This window comes from Mytilus galloprovincialis, chromosome 6 (assembly GCF_965363235.1).
Source record: "Mytilus galloprovincialis chromosome 6, xbMytGall1.hap1.1, whole genome shotgun sequence".
NCBI lineage: Eukaryota > Metazoa > Mollusca > Bivalvia > Mytilida > Mytilidae > Mytilus > Mytilus galloprovincialis.
The window spans coordinates 70,424,281-70,444,770 of NC_134843.1; the positions used below are offsets into that span (position 1 = coordinate 70,424,281).

The window sequence follows — 20,490 nt, forward strand, 5'->3', positions numbered from 1 at the left end:
GCCAAATAACTGTTTACAAAAAGGCGCAACTTCAACCTATTAAGTCGAAGAGTTTTGGTTAACCCTTATAGGAGTTTTCTCCCCTTTTGTATCTGAAATCAGTATTTCTCCACAACCATACGAGTGATTGACCTGGGGTCTTTTGATTTGAGATCACTGACCTATGACCCCAAATATAGGTCAAGGTCAAAGGTCAATTTGACGTTCTAGATTTTGACCTTTGCTAAAAATTCTTTCTGGTTCATTATAAAACAATTAAGTCTTCTGCATAAACCTACCAATCTTATTTTTTTTATATCAGTTTAGACATATGGTATATGATATCGAACAGTTATTATGCTTTTGAAACTGACACCGCGTAACCAAAATCTTTTCAATGTAAGAGTTATCTCCCCGAACACTGTTTTTCTTGTTATCGCTTAATATTCGTAACCGTATAAGAAACCGACAAATTTATTTTACCAAATTGCTCGTTATATCCTCAGGATGATTAGATTAATTTTGACCGAAGCTATCCGGAGACTCCATATGAGAGTTATTTCCCCTTTTATATTTGATATAAGTGTCAGATATGCATTTTTATCTGGAAAACCATAAGTGTTAGAAGCCTAGGGTCTTTTAATTTGAGGTCCTTGGTCCAAAAAAATGAAAATGAGGTCAAGGTCAAAGGTCAAGGTCATGATTAAAATTTTGATTTTGGCTTGTTATCTCTTATTTTCAGAAATCATATAAGATACAAACAAAATATTTTCACAAAATTGTTAATTACGACATGTCATAAAACATAAATCTTAGTCGAAATGGTACGTAGACATTTGGCGAGAGTTTTCCCTCTTTTTATATCTAATATCATACGTATGGCAATATAACTCATTAACAATATAAAGTAGAGCACTAGAGTCTTTTTATTTGAGGTCCTTGGTTTATGACCTTGAAATTGAGCTCAAGGTCATATGCTTATTAAACGCTCTAGATTTTAACCTTTGCTTTTACCTCATATGTACACATGATAAAGCCATGGGACTTTTTACATTAGGTTGTAAGCAATGTGACCTTCAAAAAGACAACAGGAAGTGACATTTTGTCAACCGGAAGTAGCTATTTTTTGTATTAAATCAATGTAAAAGTATATAAAACAATATATTTTTGGAATCAGTGTCAAGTAAACTATCAAACAATACCAGAAGTAAACTTTTTAAACCAGAAGTAAAATATTATATCCCATTTATATATATTTTTCTATATACATGTAGAAACCATATATTTTTGGAATCAGTGTAGAATAAACTGTCATTTGATGCTGAAATTGACATTTAAAATCAAATTTTAATATTTTCATTTTTAAATAGATTCTTACTGGTGGAAAGACCTTCAATTGTTCTCTGAACAATTGGTTTTTTATTGTTTTTATTTTTTGTTTGATGATTCTAGCTGTTAATCAGGATTATCACACCTCAATCAACGGGTCTAATCAATGTCAAAACAAATCAGTGACAGGTTGACCTTGTTCCTAATTAAATTCGTTTAGGTTACAATTATGGGATTATCACGTTTTTAATCATAATTTGTTGAATGGTTTTAAACAGTTGTTTGTAGTCATGTATAACACGCACCCCTCTTACAAGAAACATGACTTAGAATATAAATGTGCGCATTATACATACCAAAAGACGGTAAGAGTCAGTGGCTGTGTAGTTTAAACATATTTATTTATAGTTGATTGTGAAACAAGTTTTGCAACTTTTATTAACCCTTAGACTGCTACGAGCGCCTATTATCGTTTCGATAAAGCAGTCCGCTACTGCTACGCATTTTTCTACCTTGTCCACTCTGCCACCCATAGGAGTGGGCATGTAATTTCTTTTGTTTAATCTTAAGACTTGCAAGTAAAATCACTTGAAAAAAGGAGATAAGCATTTGTAACCATTATATTTACAAAAAAGAGATTATAGCTAGCGTGGACACGGGTGGGCTGCCCATGGTGGGCAGGTGGAAAAACAAAATCCACACAGGCTGTTGTGTAGATGGAAATAGAAACATTCTATCAAAACTGCGAACAGAAGACTTTTAAAGCGAGAACCACAGGGTTTCCCAGACCTTGTTCAAAATGGATGACATGAAACAGGATTTGTGATATTTATCATTTCGCCTTTCAAATGTGAATCAATATTGACTGACATTGATAGATCTGAACTTTAAGTTTGTAAAGATTATTTATTGATGAAAGCTATAACAATGAACTTGTCGTATAAATATATTTGTACATGGAAGTAAAAGTCGGCGCAGTGAAAGTGGGAGGAAAATACCGGAAAATATTTCCATAAAAAAAGCTGTTGGTCTGAGAAGAGACTTCTTTTTTTGATAATCACAATGGAACTAGTTCTTAAACAAGAGATTTTAAACTATATTGGTTCAATTCTGAAGTCATGGATACTTTTACATTGATGGATTTGTTAATAAAACATGAAAAAAAATAAGTTTACCTTTGTTTACCTCTATTTGCACCTGTTCAGATAAAAAATGACCAGAGACTCACACAAAAATAAAATAAATAAAAAATACAGAATCTAACGATACTTTTTTATATAACTTTTATTGATGAATATTCAATATTTACAAAGATACAGCAATTGTAAGTGAAAATGTTTATTTCATCAGTGATTAAAATCTTATTTAGCAATACACAAAAGTACAATAGAAATGAATACAGCAGTCTAAAGGTTAATCCCTTTCCACTTTGCCGGTGCGAGTGCTGCCTTGTAGGAGCATAATTTTAGCCTGCTCTTTTTTTCGAAATCTACAAGGGTGTCATGAAAGTGCAGGGCTTTCCATTGAAGCCGGTAGCCGGCGGAAATCCGCCGTTTACAGTGGCTTCAAGTGACGGCTACTTCACTGACAAAAATATAAATTCAAAAAGAAAAAAATATCTTTTTCAAATGTTTACAGGCAGCCGAGAGACGTATTGTCGCAAAGTCGCGGTCACGATAAACAAGGATGAAAAGTCAGTGTTTACCTTGGGCTAAATATAGTTCACATGAATTCAGGTCACTGATTGGTTGTCTATTTAAAGTCAGAATGCATCGTTTCTTTTCAAAGATAACAAGAGAGACGTTCCGGTGGCCATTGAAGGATAACGATAGAGACGTTCCGATGGTCATTAACTCGTTGGCTTTTTTTGGCTTTTAAAACGTGAAGACAATCAGATTAGGATGACAATCTTATGTTATGGAATAATATCAGTCAAATTAAAGAAAGTTTAGTAGATCATATTGTTCAGAATATGGAAAACAGTCTCTTTTGAAGTTCATTTTTCAAAGCCCACGTGGTGTTCAGAGAATCAAGGTCAAAAACGAAAGTAGAATATTGTCGACTCGACCTCAAATAAATAACATTCTAACATGACGTCCTTCAAACGCTTTGAGTACACACCCGTGGTAAAATATGAATATATTGGTTGGGCTGTTCTGATTGTACTCCCACGTCATATGATTGTTTATGGATGGAGTACACGACGTCATAGAATGATAACGTAATAGTTTAAGCATTTTTCGGGAAAATACACGCTTCTGATACCGAAAATCATCACCAGAATGAAACGTAAACAAACAATACTAAAATGTGGTATAAGCCCTGTTTTATATACATAGAAGATATATAAGTAAATTATCATTAAAATTCATCCAAATCTATCTAAATATATTATTGTAAATAGTTTGAGCATGTCACTAAATCTGTTTGCTCCGTTCTTTACCGCCAATCTTAAAGTGGGTTAATTTATGGGAACGGCAAATATTTGCCTCCATCTAGTGCGCTTTGAACCAAAACAATTGCTATATTTGTCTTATCAGAATCGAAATAATTCATGGGGGCTTGAATATATCTAAATTTTACCAAGGGTTGTCCCTTTATGCCGATATTTTACCCCTCGCTATCGCTCAGGGTAAAATATTTGTCTTAAAGGGCCAACCCGTGGTAAAATAACGATATATTCAAGCCCCCATGAATTATTTCTTAATTTCCAAATGATTTATGTATCCGACTTATTGAATAGTTTACAAAAAAAAAGAGAAAATCAGGGGAACATCAATTTTCTGTCAATGCTTGAGAAAATAATTGTATGGTTTAAATACAAAATTAATGCACGTAGTTATGCAAAATAAATCGATCCAGTCTGCGACGTTAAGCGGTAGCCCGAAGCCCGTGTCTAGTTTAAATAAGCTCGGACTAGTTAATGTACACTGCCGATAGTCCGACCGGTCTAGTGCATATCTGTGTGCACTTTTTTAATCGTTACCGTAAGTTATATTAACGCAGAATGTCAACCAACGCCATCGATATTAATAAACTGATACTCTCTTCCTTGCAAAAATTCCGTAAACCAGTTTTGACGGTCTCCCTAATAACCGATTGTTCAAAATAAAAAAAGCGTGAAAACGGTCAGTACCACGTGTTTTGAAAATGTCAAATTTTGGTAATTATTGATTGATTTACGCTGAATAGACTAAATAAAATATAATCATAACAGAAAATAAAAAAACATTGAACATTTTTGCGTCGGAAGATATTAATTTGTAACTGCCCGCTTGACATCGTGTGTATTTTAGACGATTGGTTATTAGGACGACTTCAGTGACTGGTTACCGTTAATTTTATGAAGAAGTGGAATCAGTTTTGTTTTCACTTCGAAAGTACACATAATTTTGGTCACAAACATCGTTTAATATACATGGCTTCACTGTCGGAAAGTGCGAGACCATGAAAGGCACCAACAAGGCCGTCTCGCAAGTCCGACCAAGTTACGGAGGCTAAAAAAATACGAGGATAAACGGGTCAGAGAATTTAAAACTCATTGGACGGACGGTCGTCCCTGACCCTGGCTCCAGTACGAGAATCTAGTTATGTTTTGTAGCTACTGTAAGGAGCAGGGAAAAGGAGTCAAATTTGTATCTGTATTTGTATTTGAACAGGATTTGTTCAGCAAATTGAAAAATAATATGAAAAAATATGAAGAATAGAATTTTAACTTATTTATTTTCTTCTTTTCTTGGTCTGTATCAGAAAAGATGATCTCTTTAACTTCCAAAGTCAAATTTGAATGAGAAATTTAATTAATTTCAACAAAATGTGATGGCAAGGGGTTTATAAATATCTACATGTATATATTTATTTTACATGTATGTCTTAAATTCAAAGAAAAAAGTCTTAAACCGTCTTGTCAACAGTTTTAGAGAAAGTTTTTTTTTAAGGAAAGTAGAATTTTTTATATTACATGGAGAAAAAACTCTATATTTTTGAAAAGTTATATACACTTCCAGATACAAAAATGTAACCTCAGAATGCAGGATTTTACATCTAATATTCCAAAATTTTCGTGGGGGGGCATGCCCCCAAACCCCCCTAGCTGGTTCGGATCACTTCGTGATCCTCACCGGTGACACAGATTTTATTCGGTCCAGTACATATAAATTCGGGCTAGTAATTTTTATTTTTAACTAGCCCATAGGGCTAGTGCTTCAAATAGTTTTTGGCACAGACTGTCGATCAAGATTTTTTTAACAAACCGGATTATTATATGAATAAATCTCCTTTAAAAGTAAATGAATTTTAAGCATAAGGTAATGAAAATAAAATAAAATAACATAAAAAAAAAAAATGAAATTTCTTCGAGATTTTTTTTTTCTACATGTGTATCTTTAATTTCATACATAAAAATGGTCATTTGAAAGATGAAATTAAGTGCCAGGAGATTGCGAGAATGCAGGATTTTGCTCTATTTATACCAGAGCTTCTGGGGCCTTGAGCGGCCACCAGACCCCCTGCCGTAAGGCACCAAGCTTATAGCTTGGTGGGCGTCCGGCTTCGCCGAACGCATGTTACAGCCATCTATAATTTTAATTCAGCCTCCTACTTCAATTTCAATGGAAAGCCCTGAAAGTGCAAGAGACATGGCTCTCTCTTAACACAGGTCAGTCATTTATCGTCCCCTTCCATCATTTTTCTCAAGACCATAATAGTGAATGGTGTCAAGGAAGAGCAGAAAATTCAGTCCCTGAATTTTTCATCCTGGAATGGGAATTGAACCAGGAACCTTTGTGTTAGTAGTCCATTGCACTAACCTCTTCACCAAGGCAGTGTCTGTGCAGATACTATTAAAATTTCAAGTGTTATTAGGTCAAAACAAGTCTTATTAGGTCATTCAAATTTCAAGGTACCGCTATTTCAGTTTTGTGGTAAATTAAGCATGTATCGCATAAAAATATTATATCACACATGTCTCAATTTCAGTGGGGCTTTTTCTTTACTACAAGTAAACGGGCAACAAGTGTTTTCCAAATCAACAGGTAAATTAAGTTAACTGAATTTGACAGCATAATAGCACCCTCCCCCTTTTTGTGAATTTATTGTATTTTTGTGATTATGTCATGTTGTTGTAGTTTACCTCGCCCCAACAAATCAAATCATCGACCATAGGGTTTTCCACAAGTGTCCATAGCTTTGTAAGAAAGGCTGGAACAGTGCTAGGCATGTTTTGAGAAGTGTTGTTCACAATGTACATATCCGACATCACGAATCCAGATATTTTTCTGTTAGCGCATGTGCCGATCGAATCAACACTATACGAAAGTGGATAATTTTTCGGCACTTTTTCTTGTAAAAAGTTCTATAACATAGTTTCTAGATATTCAAATAAGATAAAAACCAAAAAAAAAAGACTTTTGCTGAGCTGAGTTGTTTTTGTGTTCCAGAATTTACATGGTGCTTGTGTAATGTTTCATTTAGATTAAAGGGTTCATTTAATATGACCTTGTCAACTCTCCGACTTTTACCGAAGTCTGCATTTCACCGATTGTTGGTCGGCCTTGGTTAGAAGTTATATCTTAACAAATAGTCCCAAAATAGATCTGAGATCATTTCAAAAATACTTAAATTAAATGATGAAATTTACAGTACTTTGAAGATGTACAGAAGAATATTAACTTGACATCATAATGTTATTCAATAATGTTTATCTCTATTTATCATGTCTCAGATTTGTAATCTATATAAGAGGGGGGTCATATAATAACACATGAATAAGAAGTATGGGAGACTTCCACCATCTGCGATAGTCAAATAGCCGAAAATGAACATCATTCTGATCTCTAATGACATATGCAAGTTTTGAAACATTACTACAATTTATTTGTGTAACTGATCGTAACATGCAATTTATCTAGAGTATAATTTTTCTTTCGGTATATTCTGGTGCTAACTTTTCGGCATGGTGCATTTATTATTTGCCATTTGACGTTTTTTTTTTAATTTATTTCCGTATTCCCACAAAAGTGGCTTGTCCATGAAAAACCTTTACAAAATCTTTATCAAGGTGCATTTATTTTTGCAACCAAAGAGTCATTCCTTGAAAGTGAAATAGTGAAATAATAATTCGTTTTAACAGCAAGTTTGGTTCTGTTTTGTCACCATACGATAAGGAGCATAACTGATAACGTATTCACTTCTTAACATCGAAAGTGAAACAAAAGGAGCAACTAGTTGGTTGATCAACTGATTCTATGAACAAATACTCATTCTAGTAAACAAACGATGATTAACATATCCGGCAATATATAAAATCAAACAGACTGTCCTAGAAAAGGTTCACGTGTTTGGCATCTATTTGTATCTATATTTATGTTGATATAGATTTATATGACTGTCAGGTCATCTCGGTGGTTAACTAGATGACGTCAATAAATGAACACCACTATCCCAGGTTAGGGTGAGGGTTGGGACCCCGCTAACATGTTTAACCCCGCCACATTCTGTATTTATGTGCCTGTCCCAAGTCAGGAGCCTTTAATTCAGTGGTTGTCTTTGTTTAAATGTAACACATTGTTTTTCGTTCATATATTTTTGTACATAAATTAGGCCGTTCGTTTTCTCGTTTGAATTGGTTTACATTGTTATTTCGAGGCCATTTAAAGCTGACTATACGGTATGGGATTTGCCCATTGTCGAAGGCTGTATAATGACCTATAGTTGTTAATTTCTGAGTCATCTGGTCTATTGCGGAGATTTGTCTCAGTGGCAATACTCTGAGCAATCATACCACACCATCCATTATTTTTTTATAAATATTAAAATACGAAACGCGATCTTAAACATGTTAAATAGCTAAGACTTTTATAATTTGGGAAAAAAATTTAGCGGCATGTTTCAAATTCAAAAAAAGATAATTTGAGCCATTTCAATGAACATTAATTTAACAGATTATGCAATGAAACAGGATCCGCATGACCCACAATGACCCATACTTTTTTATTATATTTTTTTTTGAATAGCAAGATACATACTATATTTTTGAAAAATATTGAAACATTCAATCGTTTGACCCCTCCCCCTTTTTCCCCCATAAAAAATACCTTAAAATACATTAACAACACTATGGTTTTCAATGGTTTTATTTGTAGCTTTTAAAAGAGATTGTATATGCCAACTGGTAAATCAGGTTAGTCTACAGAAAACTCTTTAATGTACGTAATATATAATATTAATATATTAAAATCACTAGTATCACGCTAATTGAATAAGTTAAAAAAAAAAAAAGCAGCAAAATATACGGCCTCGGATATCAGTCATGTGTGTGACATGCTATAAAGGTGACGAAAGAGACACGAGTGTGCCCTCAAGACGTCCATCTTTATCAGGTTAAATATCGTCATGAAAGATATGTAAATTATTACTGTGTACAATGTTTTTAGGTGATTCAGAAAACAGCGATACGGTAGTGTGAATATTTACAGAGACACTTTTTAAAATTCTTTTTGTAGTAAATAAATACTGCAATACAGTAAACTGGAGATGTACAATTCGAGTTACTTTATAGTTTTCTTTTTAAAACTAATTCAAAAAACAGCGATACGGTAGTGTGAATATATACAGATAAACTCTTTTTAATTCATTACATATTTACATAAGTACTGCAATATAGTAAACTAAAGATGTACAATTCGAGTTACTTTATGGCTTTCTTTTTAAAACTAACCAAGGAGGTCATAACACCCCCTTGAACTAATTAATAAACCCATTTTCCGATAAGAAGATTTCATTCTTTTATGACTTAAGTCTTTATAAAAATATTATCATGTTTATTTCCCTACTTAATTAGCTGAAAAAAGTGTCACTTTAAAAAAAATTAAAACTTTAAAATTTCTCCGTTAAGTTCTAGGTAGCAGAGTCCGAAATTAGCATTGATTTCTTTTTGTATAATACAAATGTATTTTTACCTCTCAAGTGTGTCTATAAACAACATAATTTGTCATGAGTCACTAAGAAAAACAAATCTCACGAAGCATAATCGTGAATAGCCCTACGGTAAAAATTCAGTTTTGCGTATATGTGTGTCACTTGGATGAGACAGCAACCATTGAACACAAAATCAAAACACGAAGAAGTTAATATACGGCTTTATAATTTAATCTAAATCGCATCGAGTCTAAAAAAAAATAGTAACTACTTGTATTAAATACCAACACCCAATTCTCCAAATGAAATAAACACTCAAAATGCAACTGAGACATCCACTGAATATGTTCCTGGCTTGGGACAGGTGCGTGAACACGGTACTGGGTGTACTGTCTCTTGTTTCTATCAGTGGACTATACAAACTCGTAAGGTACATAAAAGAATATGCAACAACACATCACGTATCTCTACAGTAAGTTTTTTTTAAGGTAAAAGATATTACAATATAGATAAGATATAAAAATAAGATCAACCAGAAACCAAATGACGTATGGAATGTTAGCACAAGTGGAAACTATTAAACGAAGAGTTCCAAGTACATGGTGAAGAAAAAATCATTCTTTGAAAGCTTTTTAAGACGCCATCACGAGTTGGTTTACTGTTATGGAATATCCGTTTTACAGATGATAGCAGATATGTTCCTAATGTCGAAGTTACAGTCCCGTCCCCTTTACCCAAATGAGACCTACCGATGTTATTACTTACATAAGCAACATGACGGGTGCCACATGTGGAGCAGGATCAACTTACCCTTCCGTGGCACTTGATGCCACCCCCAGTTTTTGGTGGGGTTCTTGTTGCTCAGTCTTGATTGTTCTATGTAGTGTTTTTTTTTGTGTACTATTGTTTGTCTGCTGGCCTTTTTCTTTTTTTTCAGCCATGGCTTTGTCGCCGTTCGGCCTTAAAAGTCTTGCAAAAAGCAGTTACCTGTAGCAAGTCCCAAAAGGCCCAGCCGTAAATGACAAATGCAAATTAATACGAACAAAAAATTATCTGCCTGATTAATGACCCAAAAAAAAATTAAGCGCATTTTTGTGAAAAAAAGCACTGATACACACTACAGAGTTGCCATTGAAAGACGGTTAAACCATACAGTACACCTTATTTACAAAACACAAAACTAGTTCTATACCATTCGTTTGAACAGGTGAGTGAATTATATAGCATCGGGTATTGCACAACATCTTTTGTCTAACACATTTAATTTAAAAGGGCTGTACCCTCCTTTGCATTTACACGAAAGAAACCCCTGAAATCCTGTCTAAAGGCTTTTTAACTGCTTCGTGTAGCGAAAGTTGAAATGAAAGAACCGTGGCTGTGAATGAACGTGTTTTTTAAAGCTTTCGATTTGACTTTTAGACAGATAAATATCCTGTTAAAATTCGAACAGTTTTTCCAATTTGGTACTAAAACTCCAGATTCAACAATTATGCCTCAGATATTTCGAAGATCGGTTCATACTGAGGAATATGTATAGTGACATTAACCCAAAACAACAAGTTCTGATAATTACAGTCTCGTTTTCTTGGTAAGATATTCATCTTGGATCTCATTGGCCACACAGCTAGCACACCCTTCCTGACAAGAATGATCGGCGTTTCAATGTTAGTGTCATGTTTAATTTATATCTACAACCCAATTGTGCTTGTCTTTGATTGTATTTTTGTGCATCATTCTCTTATAGATTGAGAAGTTTTTGGACAGATTAAATTCATCCTACTCATCAAAAATGTCGGCCATGTTTTAGATTACATTATCACTTTAAATTAGTAAATGACTGAAATAGTGCACATAAACACCTGGGATATATAGCTTTGGCAACTTATTAAAGCAACTGACTTCAAAGTAATTAGCCGTTGCTAAAATTAAAATTAAAAACGGAAAGTTTGCAATCAAATTGCAGATTTAAAAGCTCAAAGATATCAGAGACATATATACACATGTGTATATATGTCTCTGGACATATGAAACGAATAGATTACAAGTAGTCAAGAAGAGTAAAATGTGAGCCAAAATATGCTGTTCCCGATTCCATAATACACTCACCTGCTCAAACGAAAGGTGAAGAAATATTTCTATAGTTTTTATTTTGTATAGAAGATTTTCTTTATAGTCATTGAATAACAATTCTAAAGTGTGTATCAATGCTGATATGGAGACTTACAATTCAACACAAAGTGTAATGGGGACTTACATCTGAACTCAAAGTGTAATAGTGACCTACACATGAACACAAACGTGTAATGGGGACTTACATCTGAACTCAAAGTGTAATAGTGACCTACACAAGAACACAAACGTGTAATGGGGACTTACATCTGAACACAAAGTGTAATAGTGACCTACACAAGAACACAAACGTGTAATGGGGACTTACATCTGAACACAAAGTGTAATAGTGACCTACACAAGAACACAAACGTGTAATGGGGACTTACATCTGAACACAAAGTGTAATAGTGACCTACACATGAACACAAACGTGTAATGGGGACTTACATCTGAACACAAAGTGTAATAGTGACCTACACATGAACACAAACGTGTAATGGGGACTTACATCTGAACACAAAGTGTAATAGTGACCTACACATGAACACAAACGTGTAATGGGGACTTACATCTGAACACAAAGTGTAATAGTGACCTACACAAGAACACAAACGTGTAATGGGGACTTACATCTGAACACAAAGTGTAATAGTGACCTACACAAGAACACAAACGTGTAATGGGGACTTACATCTGAACACAAAGTGTAATAGTGACCTACACATGAACACAAACGTGTAATGGGGACTTACATCTGAACACAAAGTGTAATAGTGACCTACACATGAACACAAACGTGTAATGGGGACTTACATCTGAACACAAAGTGTAATAGTGACCTACACATGAACACAAACGTGTAATGGGGACTTACATCTGAACTCAAAGTGTAATAGTGACCTACACATGAACACAAACGTGTAATGGGGACTTACATCTGAACTCAAAGTGTAATAGTGACCTACACATGAACACAAACGTGTAATGGGGACTTACATCTGAACACAAAGTGTAATAGTGACCTACACATGAACACAAACGTGTAATTGGGACTTACATCTGAACACAAAGTGTAATAGTGACCTACACATGAACTCAAACGTGTAATAGTGACCTACACATGAACACAAAGTGTAATGGGGACTTACATCTGCACACCAATGTGTTATAGGGACAAACATCTGAACAAACTAAAATCTGAACACATAGTGTATTGGGGACTTACATCTGAATACAAACGTGTAATGGGCACTTATATCTGAACAAAATGTGTAATTGGTACTTACATCTGAATACAAACGTGTAACGGGGACTTAAATCTGAACACAAACGTATAATGGAGACTTACATCTGAACACAAACATGTAATGGAGACTTACACCTGAACAGAAATGTGTAATGGGGACTTACATCTGAACACATCGTGTATTATGGACTTACATCTGAATTCAAACATGTAATGGGGACTTGCATCTGAAAACACATGTGTAATGGGGACTTGCATCTAAACACAAATGTGTAATAGGAGCTAACATCTGACTACAAATGTGTAAAGGAAACTTTCACCTGAACACAAAGTGTAACGGAGCCTGACAGTTCAACACAAAGTGTATTTAGGACTTACATCTGAACACAAACGTGTAATGTAAACTGAAATCTGAACACAAACATGTAATGGGGACTTACATCTGACCACAAACGTGTACTGTGGACTTACATCTGACCACAAATGTGTAATAGGGACTAACATCTGACCACAAATGTGTAATGGAAACTTTCACCTGAACACAAAGCGTAACAGAGCCTGACAGTTTAAAACAAAGTGTAATGAGGACTTACATCTGAATACAGATGTGTAATAGGGACTAACATCTGAACACAAATGTGTAATGTTGACTTACATCTGAATTCAAACCGTGTAATTGGGACTTACATCTGAACAAACTTGAATCCAAACGCAAACATGTAATGGGGACTTACACCTGAACACAAACATCATAAGCAAGATTTTGCAATAAGGAAAATATTTATCTAAACCTGAACTACATATGAATCTAGTTTGGACTTGTTATTGATGGCAAAACAGGGAGCAGAACATGAAACTCCTTATTAATTTTGAACTACCACACAACTCAGTAAGACAGTCTTAGTAGGAATTAACATTGGTAGCAAATGTATACACAACACCATATTAAGCCTACATCCTTTATTATAAAATCAACATGATATGAGAGATTGTTGTACAATGATTGTATATTCTAATTTAAATTTTCATGTTTCATCATCAAATTATAGAATATAGGCTACAGGGGAGTGATGTGTAAATAGATAAATGATTTCAAACAAAATAAACTCTTTTTTTTAGGAAAATCACAAGGATAAATTATTCTCATTTTATCCTTTAAAATTGTTTGCAAAGTTCCAGTGTGTTGTCTGAAAATTTGAATTAAGTACTTTATATACACAATAATCATATGACCCAGCAATAAATGATTTGGTATAAAATTCTATGAATGATTCACTCACAATTAAATATCTAATTCAATTTAATTCGGTCAACTTGATTCAAGTTGAAAAGTAACAGTGATTCTTATCAAAAGTAAAATAAAAATTCATCATGAAATCGAATCATCTATATCATAAAACAATAAACAACTTATTTCTGCAATAGGAACAAAAAATTACCAAATTATTATTTTTTTAAGTGTCTACAGCACTATTTAATTTACATGTATCAACAATTTGAATATCAGATAAAAGGATTCACTGCAAAAAATCAAATACAGTATGTATTATAAGTGATTTTACAGTGGCGGATCCAGGGGGGGGGGGTTCCGGGGGTGCGCACCCCCCCTTTATTTTTGCAGATCAATGCATTTGTATCGGGACATATGTTTTGCACCCCCCCTTTCGAAAATTCCTGCATCTGCCCCTGTTTTACATATTTGTACTTGGTATATATATGTGTACTATTCTGGTTATATCATTCAATAATATAACTAAAATGAGAAAAACAAAAAAGAAACAAAATCTAAAAGTAACAACAAAAATATACAACTTTAAATAACAACTAAAACAAAATTAAAACTAAGATATACAAATGTCTCTATAATTGGTTAAATAATCTTAGGCCACTTTTAAAAATGGTTGTGTTTTTCTTCATAAAAGAAAGGAACTGACAAGTTTTCAGTAATACATAGACTCAAACTAGACACAGAAATTATTTCGGCAGTGTCTAGAGCTATCATATTTCTGCTGCAGCTATTTGTTTTTACATACAGAAAATCAACATTTGAGAAATTGATTTTCCTAAAGTAAGTTGATGCTTGTATCTATAAGTATACCAATATGGTGAGATGGGAGGTTGAAATTGCTAACAGGGTTAGTTCAACTTAAGGTGATACCCAACACCTTGACTAAATTAATTTGGCTTGTTTAATTTTCACAAAATATTTTCTTTGACCCTTTGAAAAAAATATTAAAATTTCAAAAAACTTGAACCAATCACTTCCTCGGAAAAAAAATGGTTGGATATATAGCAGTTTGACACTAATTTCGATCATTGAGGAGCTAAATATTTCGTTAACAATACAACGTGATTAAAACGTTTAGCTGATTTTACAGAGTTATTTCCCTGAAGTGTTAGGTACCACCTTCAAAGACAGAAAAAAATAAAAATAAAGTATATATTCTTACAAATGTCAATTCAGCTTCTCAGGAAAGATTATAATTTGTTTTTAATTTTACAACATGGTTTAAAATTAATATATTACATATTAAAGGTAATAAAGCAATAATAAGCTGCAATTGTTTCATATTATGGCTCTAAATTGGCAGCTGTATTCTAATAGGGTTCTAAACAAACCAATGAAAGTTAAAGTAATGATTACAACTTTATTCAATAATGATATAACAAATTTATAATGAGAAATGTACACTGTACATATATTAATTATGAATGCACATATAGAAAGGTCTATGTATGAATTCCCATACGATTTAGAGTAGTTAAATTTCTGCTAGGAGCTTATTTTATAAATTAAATAGTTGTGTATTCAAAACTCATCATAATATATATGTGTGTAGCACATGCTCAGTACCTTTTTGTCATTAGGATACAGAAGAATCCCTTATTTGGACTAGAGACAATTAGAGTGATTTAGAACCTTCTCAAAACTTTTCCCAGTATGCTAGGTAGCTCTCAGTTTGAGTTTTGCAGCTCACAGGGAAAGCCATACATAACTTTATGATAATAAAAAAACAAAATACCAAAACAGTCTACTGTATGATTAGTCAGGAACAGAATTAATAAGTATTTTGTAATATTTAAATGAGGTCAAGGGTTTCTGGCATGTATCTGATAACTAAATAGCCACAGACATCTTCCAATAAATTAAAGTCTGTCTTATGATTGTTTATGTGATAGATTACACTGTCATTAGAAGAAGTATCTATGTCTGTCCTCTAACAAGAATTGAAACATTTCATAAATGGTAGTACTCATGGGAAGATTGTTTCATTAGGGCAAATATTTAGAAACCAGGGGCAGATCCAGGATTTTCGGTTAGGGGGGCGCAAACTTAAATTTCAGACGAGCGGAGCGAGGCGAAATTTTTTTTGAGGTATTATTATCGAAATTATTGAAATATTCTTCTAGAGAGGGTGTAATGTAGATATCTTACCAAGCGTGGCGAGAAATAAATATTTTGTGGTAAAATTAGCGAGAAATTTAAGTTTCCAGCTAAACCCGCACAAATTCACCCCTTGCAATCTGCAATCACCATAATTAACAAGAAATCTGTGAGCTTCTATTCATTGACTCAATAATAGCTCACCGACCAATATAAGATTTTGAAAACAAGAATTTCTTCTTTTGCCATGCAGCAATTTTAATTGTCTTTTCTTAATTTTTTCTTTTCTTCTATTTCCGGAGATCGTGTCAAACTTTTTATATACATTTCTACCGCAAACCAGTAAAATCAGAATGAGGTCCTTGCGAAGATATATTTATTTTCGTGGGATCCTATGTAATATGGTAGTACGGGTTGGGGCCTTTACCATGTATGTATGCTTCGGCAAACTTTACAGGTTGAAAGTGACAAACATATATAGATATCATACAGAGATATTAAACAATGATACAAATTAATAAACGGACCTTTAGCTTGAACCAGTATTCCTATCTTTCATTAAGAGAGAATTTAAACAGGACTGTTTTCTTGGCCGTGCCATAATGAAATAACCTACCCAACCGCGGGTTTATAGAACTTATAAATAAACCGTAGGTCAGTTTATTAGTTATCACGTTGATTTTGTTAAACTTACTGTTTTATACACTTCTTTGAATGTTAAAACAGATGCAATGCGACGAGATTGATATTCGTCGTCTGTTCAGATACTTTGTTGAGCTGAGGACAACCCATGCTTTGCAAATTTTAGGGGGGCGCACGCCCGCCATGCCCCTGCCTAAATCTGCCCCTGGAAACTGATATTTAATATCTTTTATCATTACGCATAATATTTAATTTGTTTATAGCATTACCGGTATAACATTATCTATTTGTATTTTCATCCCGTAGAAAAGTTTACATGTTCTAGTTCTATTTTTAAAATTTGTCATTTATGACAGAAAAATTATACAAATTTTCCTAACACATTTCATCCAACATGTAAATAGAAAATTATGGCATTTGCTATACAAACTAAATTGTAAATAGATGATAATGTTTCTAAAAACGTCTCTCATTTAAAAGAAAAGTTTTGAGATCTTTGAAAATATCATAAAATTATACAAGAGTGTAAAAATAGAATTTAACAATGGAATGGACAAGTACAGGTTATATGCAGTCTGGAATAACATATCAATGAGATAGTCATACACAATAAAAAAAATAATGGTTCTCTTCCACAGACTTGTGATATTTATTGAAAAATGAAACTTTTACCTTTTTTTTGGTCTAATAATTGACAATAAAAAATATCAAAATCCATTATATGTGACGAGTCAATCTCTTGTACAAATGAAAAAAGTGGTATACATGTATATACGATTGCCAATGAGACAACTGTACACAAAAAAATCAAATGACACAGAAATAAACAACTTTAGGTCACCATATTGCCTTCAACAATGAGCAAAGCCCATATCAAAATTTACATGAAAATGTGACCTGTTACACTTCATCATTTACATTGTAGCTGTAGCTTCTTAATTATGCTTTTGCTGGTAAATGCATGTGATTGTTTTTTTAACATATACATGTACGTTGAATATACAAATAATATTGAATTTTCATTTATTTAATAATAAATATAAAAAAAAAGATGTCATAAAGTCTTAATATCTTAAATTGATGTACACAAAGATTCAGGAACTAAAATTAAGCTGTAAGGAAAGTTGGGGATGCATACAAAAAATGATAGTTAAAGCTTGGTACATGCATTGAGAGGAGGCAATTATGTTTGCAGAAATCAAAGTTTGTTTTATCAGACACACAATTTAAAAATAAATTAAAACAAACAACTTAATAGTCGCCGCTTCTCCTAACTACAATATTTAATATCTCTAATATTCTTATTAATATAAATGCAAATCAAATTTTATATATATAAATTCTAGCTATATCTCAATCTTAAATACATTTACTTTAAAGTTTTGATACTTAAAATTTCAAAGATCATAGATATTTAAAAAAAAAAAAAAGAAAAAAAAAAAAAAGAGCTTGTCTTATGATTAAAATAATAAGTAAATTCTAGTGATAAACAGGAGAGGAATAAATTAAATTCTCTAAAATAATTTTCCTTCTAGATAAAAGCAAATTTCAAAAACTCCAATAAAGTATAATCAAAACAAGTATAGTTTTAAAATGTAAATAACTTTTCTTTAAAAGATATGTCACAAAAGTGTTTTATAAAAAATATTATCACATCTTTTCCAGTATGGAATTTGACAATTAATCAAATCACATTTTCAGCTATTGTAAATTCACCATAACTATTATTGTCCACTGATTCATTAGAGTTGAGAGAGCCTTCGGAATTATGACGTCTTCGTGGAAGAGTTTCAACAACGATGTCAATAGTTTTGTCAGAAGCTTCATCTATACTATCACATGATGCTATGGTTGTAGCGTCTACACTACAGACATCAGCTGATTGACAATCAGGATCTGGTAGTGTAGAATGTGATTGATCGACGTCTTCACAGTCAGATTCTGTTTTATTATTTTGGCTGCTTCTCCTGTAACAGGCTGTAACAACATTTTCCTCAGAGATGCTCACTTGTACAGAATCATTTTGATTATCATCACTTTCGGACTCGTCTGAACTACTTTCTGGAAGAATAAGTAAAGAATTTGAATTTTGTCTTTCGAAATCTATATTGACAGAGTTCTGTGCTTCTGCAAGACCATCTTGTTCCTCTGGTTCCCTGTTATCAGCATTATCTGATGTATTTTGAGATTCTCCCTCAACATTTCCTGTTCCTGTTTGTGGCTGATTTCTGTTGCGAGTACGTCTTCCTCTCCTTGAAGGAGGTCTGTTTCCTGTCTGCTGTAGATGTTCAAGGTAATCTCGTCTAACTTCATCATAAGGTCTAGAGGTGAGCATGGCCTCATGATACGGAGGAGGAGCACGTCTTCTCATGAATTCTGAATACAATCTTGACAAAGGAGTTTCATGTCTTTGTCTGTGACCTTGTACTCTGAGATTGTAGAGTTTACATGTACACCCTAAAGCTACGACAAGAAGTAGTCCACAAATCAAAGCACCACACACAGCTGCTATCTTTATCAAGTTACTGGTATCTGTAAATAAAATTTAATAAATTTAATTAAAAGTTGAAGTAGCTCAATTATTGAGAATTGAAAATGTAAGGGATTTAACGGGAAAACAATGGCCCTTTTCTATCATTGAATAGGTATTTTAGATTACACAGCAAATATTCAACTGTTTTTTTATGGTGAAAATTTGTACTTGGGTAACCTTGAGGAAATAAATCACTGTCCTTAAATGTTTTAGTTCAACATTTTCAAATATTTTAGGGCAACTACAGCGGTCAGTTGTAGTGAAGGCCCTAAGCTACTCTAAGTCAATGACAAAAGCTTCAATCCTTTAATTTCTTTTTTGGCTTATAAAGGTCAAGGACAAGGCTCTTTCCAACTATAGATGTTGTCATAGGTCATGTGATTCCTGTTGCTAGGTATATACTAAAACTTACGTCTACAATCAAATTCATCACTGTTATCACCACAATCATTTGTTTTATCACACTTCCATGTCTCATATATACATCTCCTATTATCACACAAAAATGTTCCATTGTGGGGTCCACATTGTGTAGAAGCTGAAATGTAAAGACAATATCTTAATCACATATCATGCACATGATATTTAACTTTTTTTATCACATGGAAATGTTTCAATGTTAGGTTAAGACTGTACTGTAACATTTAATATCTTTTGTTATTACATATAATTCATAAACAGTGTTCCCCTTTAAAGTTCACTGTCTAACGACCTGCATTATTTGTAATCCATAACTGATTTAAGATAATGGAATCCTATCAAACACAAGACATGTATTATAGAAGATGAGAACTAAGTGATAGTCTTTTCTTTACTTAAATAAGAGTCACCAGGAGTCAATAGATGTTCAATTTGAAATATACAAAACACAAGAACAAATTGACTGAATCGCTTAAACTCTAAACAAAACAAAACTGTTTGTGGTAACATGGTAAGTCTCTCCTGCTTGCATTCATCATCTGCAATTTAAATCCAAACAAACCATGCCTGTAGCATTTATCTTTAAATGATATCACATACTTTTACCCTGGGCTGACTATTTAGTATGGAATTTACTGATTGATGAAGGCCATACAGTGACCTGTGTACATCCCTTAACTACCAGTAGATTCCCCTGGTTATCCCTTCCCCATTTCAAGCATCAAACTTACAGCAATAAAGTTCATCCATCATGTTGGTACAATGTCCTACACCATTACATCTCTGTTTGGCCTCATAACACTGATTAATATGTGGTCCACATGTATACTGGTCACCACATTTATCTGTTAATATAGATGTATTAATATATTATTGCTTGCTTTATGTCGAATGACAAATACTGTGGATTACATTATTTTTGTTGAT

At 33.2% G+C, this 20,490-nt stretch overlaps 2 protein-coding genes across 3 annotated transcripts in view; both read right to left on the reverse strand.

The window, feature by feature from the left end:
* Positions 1-6,603, reverse strand: part of LOC143080212 (heat shock factor protein-like) — a 40,120-nt gene extending 33,517 nt beyond the window's left edge. The window contains exon 1 of one of the 2 annotated variants that reach the window (XM_076255937.1): positions 6,440-6,603. In XM_076255937.1, coding sequence (XP_076112052.1) covers positions 6,440-6,565 — 126 coding nt within the window. In that variant the 5' untranslated portion in view covers positions 6,566-6,603. The remainder of the gene's footprint in view (positions 1-6,439) is intronic. The other variant, XM_076255938.1, reaches the window with a different exon arrangement.
* Positions 6,604-13,528: 6,925 nt separating this feature from the next.
* LOC143080214 (low-density lipoprotein receptor-related protein 12-like) overlaps positions 13,529-20,490 on the reverse strand; it is a 29,209-nt gene continuing 22,247 nt past the window's right edge. Inside the window, exons 11-13 of the mRNA XM_076255939.1 lie at positions 20,295-20,408; positions 19,556-19,681; positions 13,529-19,142 (exon numbers count right to left, since the gene is read on the reverse strand). Of these exons, the coding sequence (XP_076112054.1) occupies positions 18,295-19,142; positions 19,556-19,681; positions 20,295-20,408 (1,088 nt within the window). The 3' untranslated portion in view covers positions 13,529-18,294. The remainder of the gene's footprint in view (positions 19,143-19,555; positions 19,682-20,294; positions 20,409-20,490) is intronic.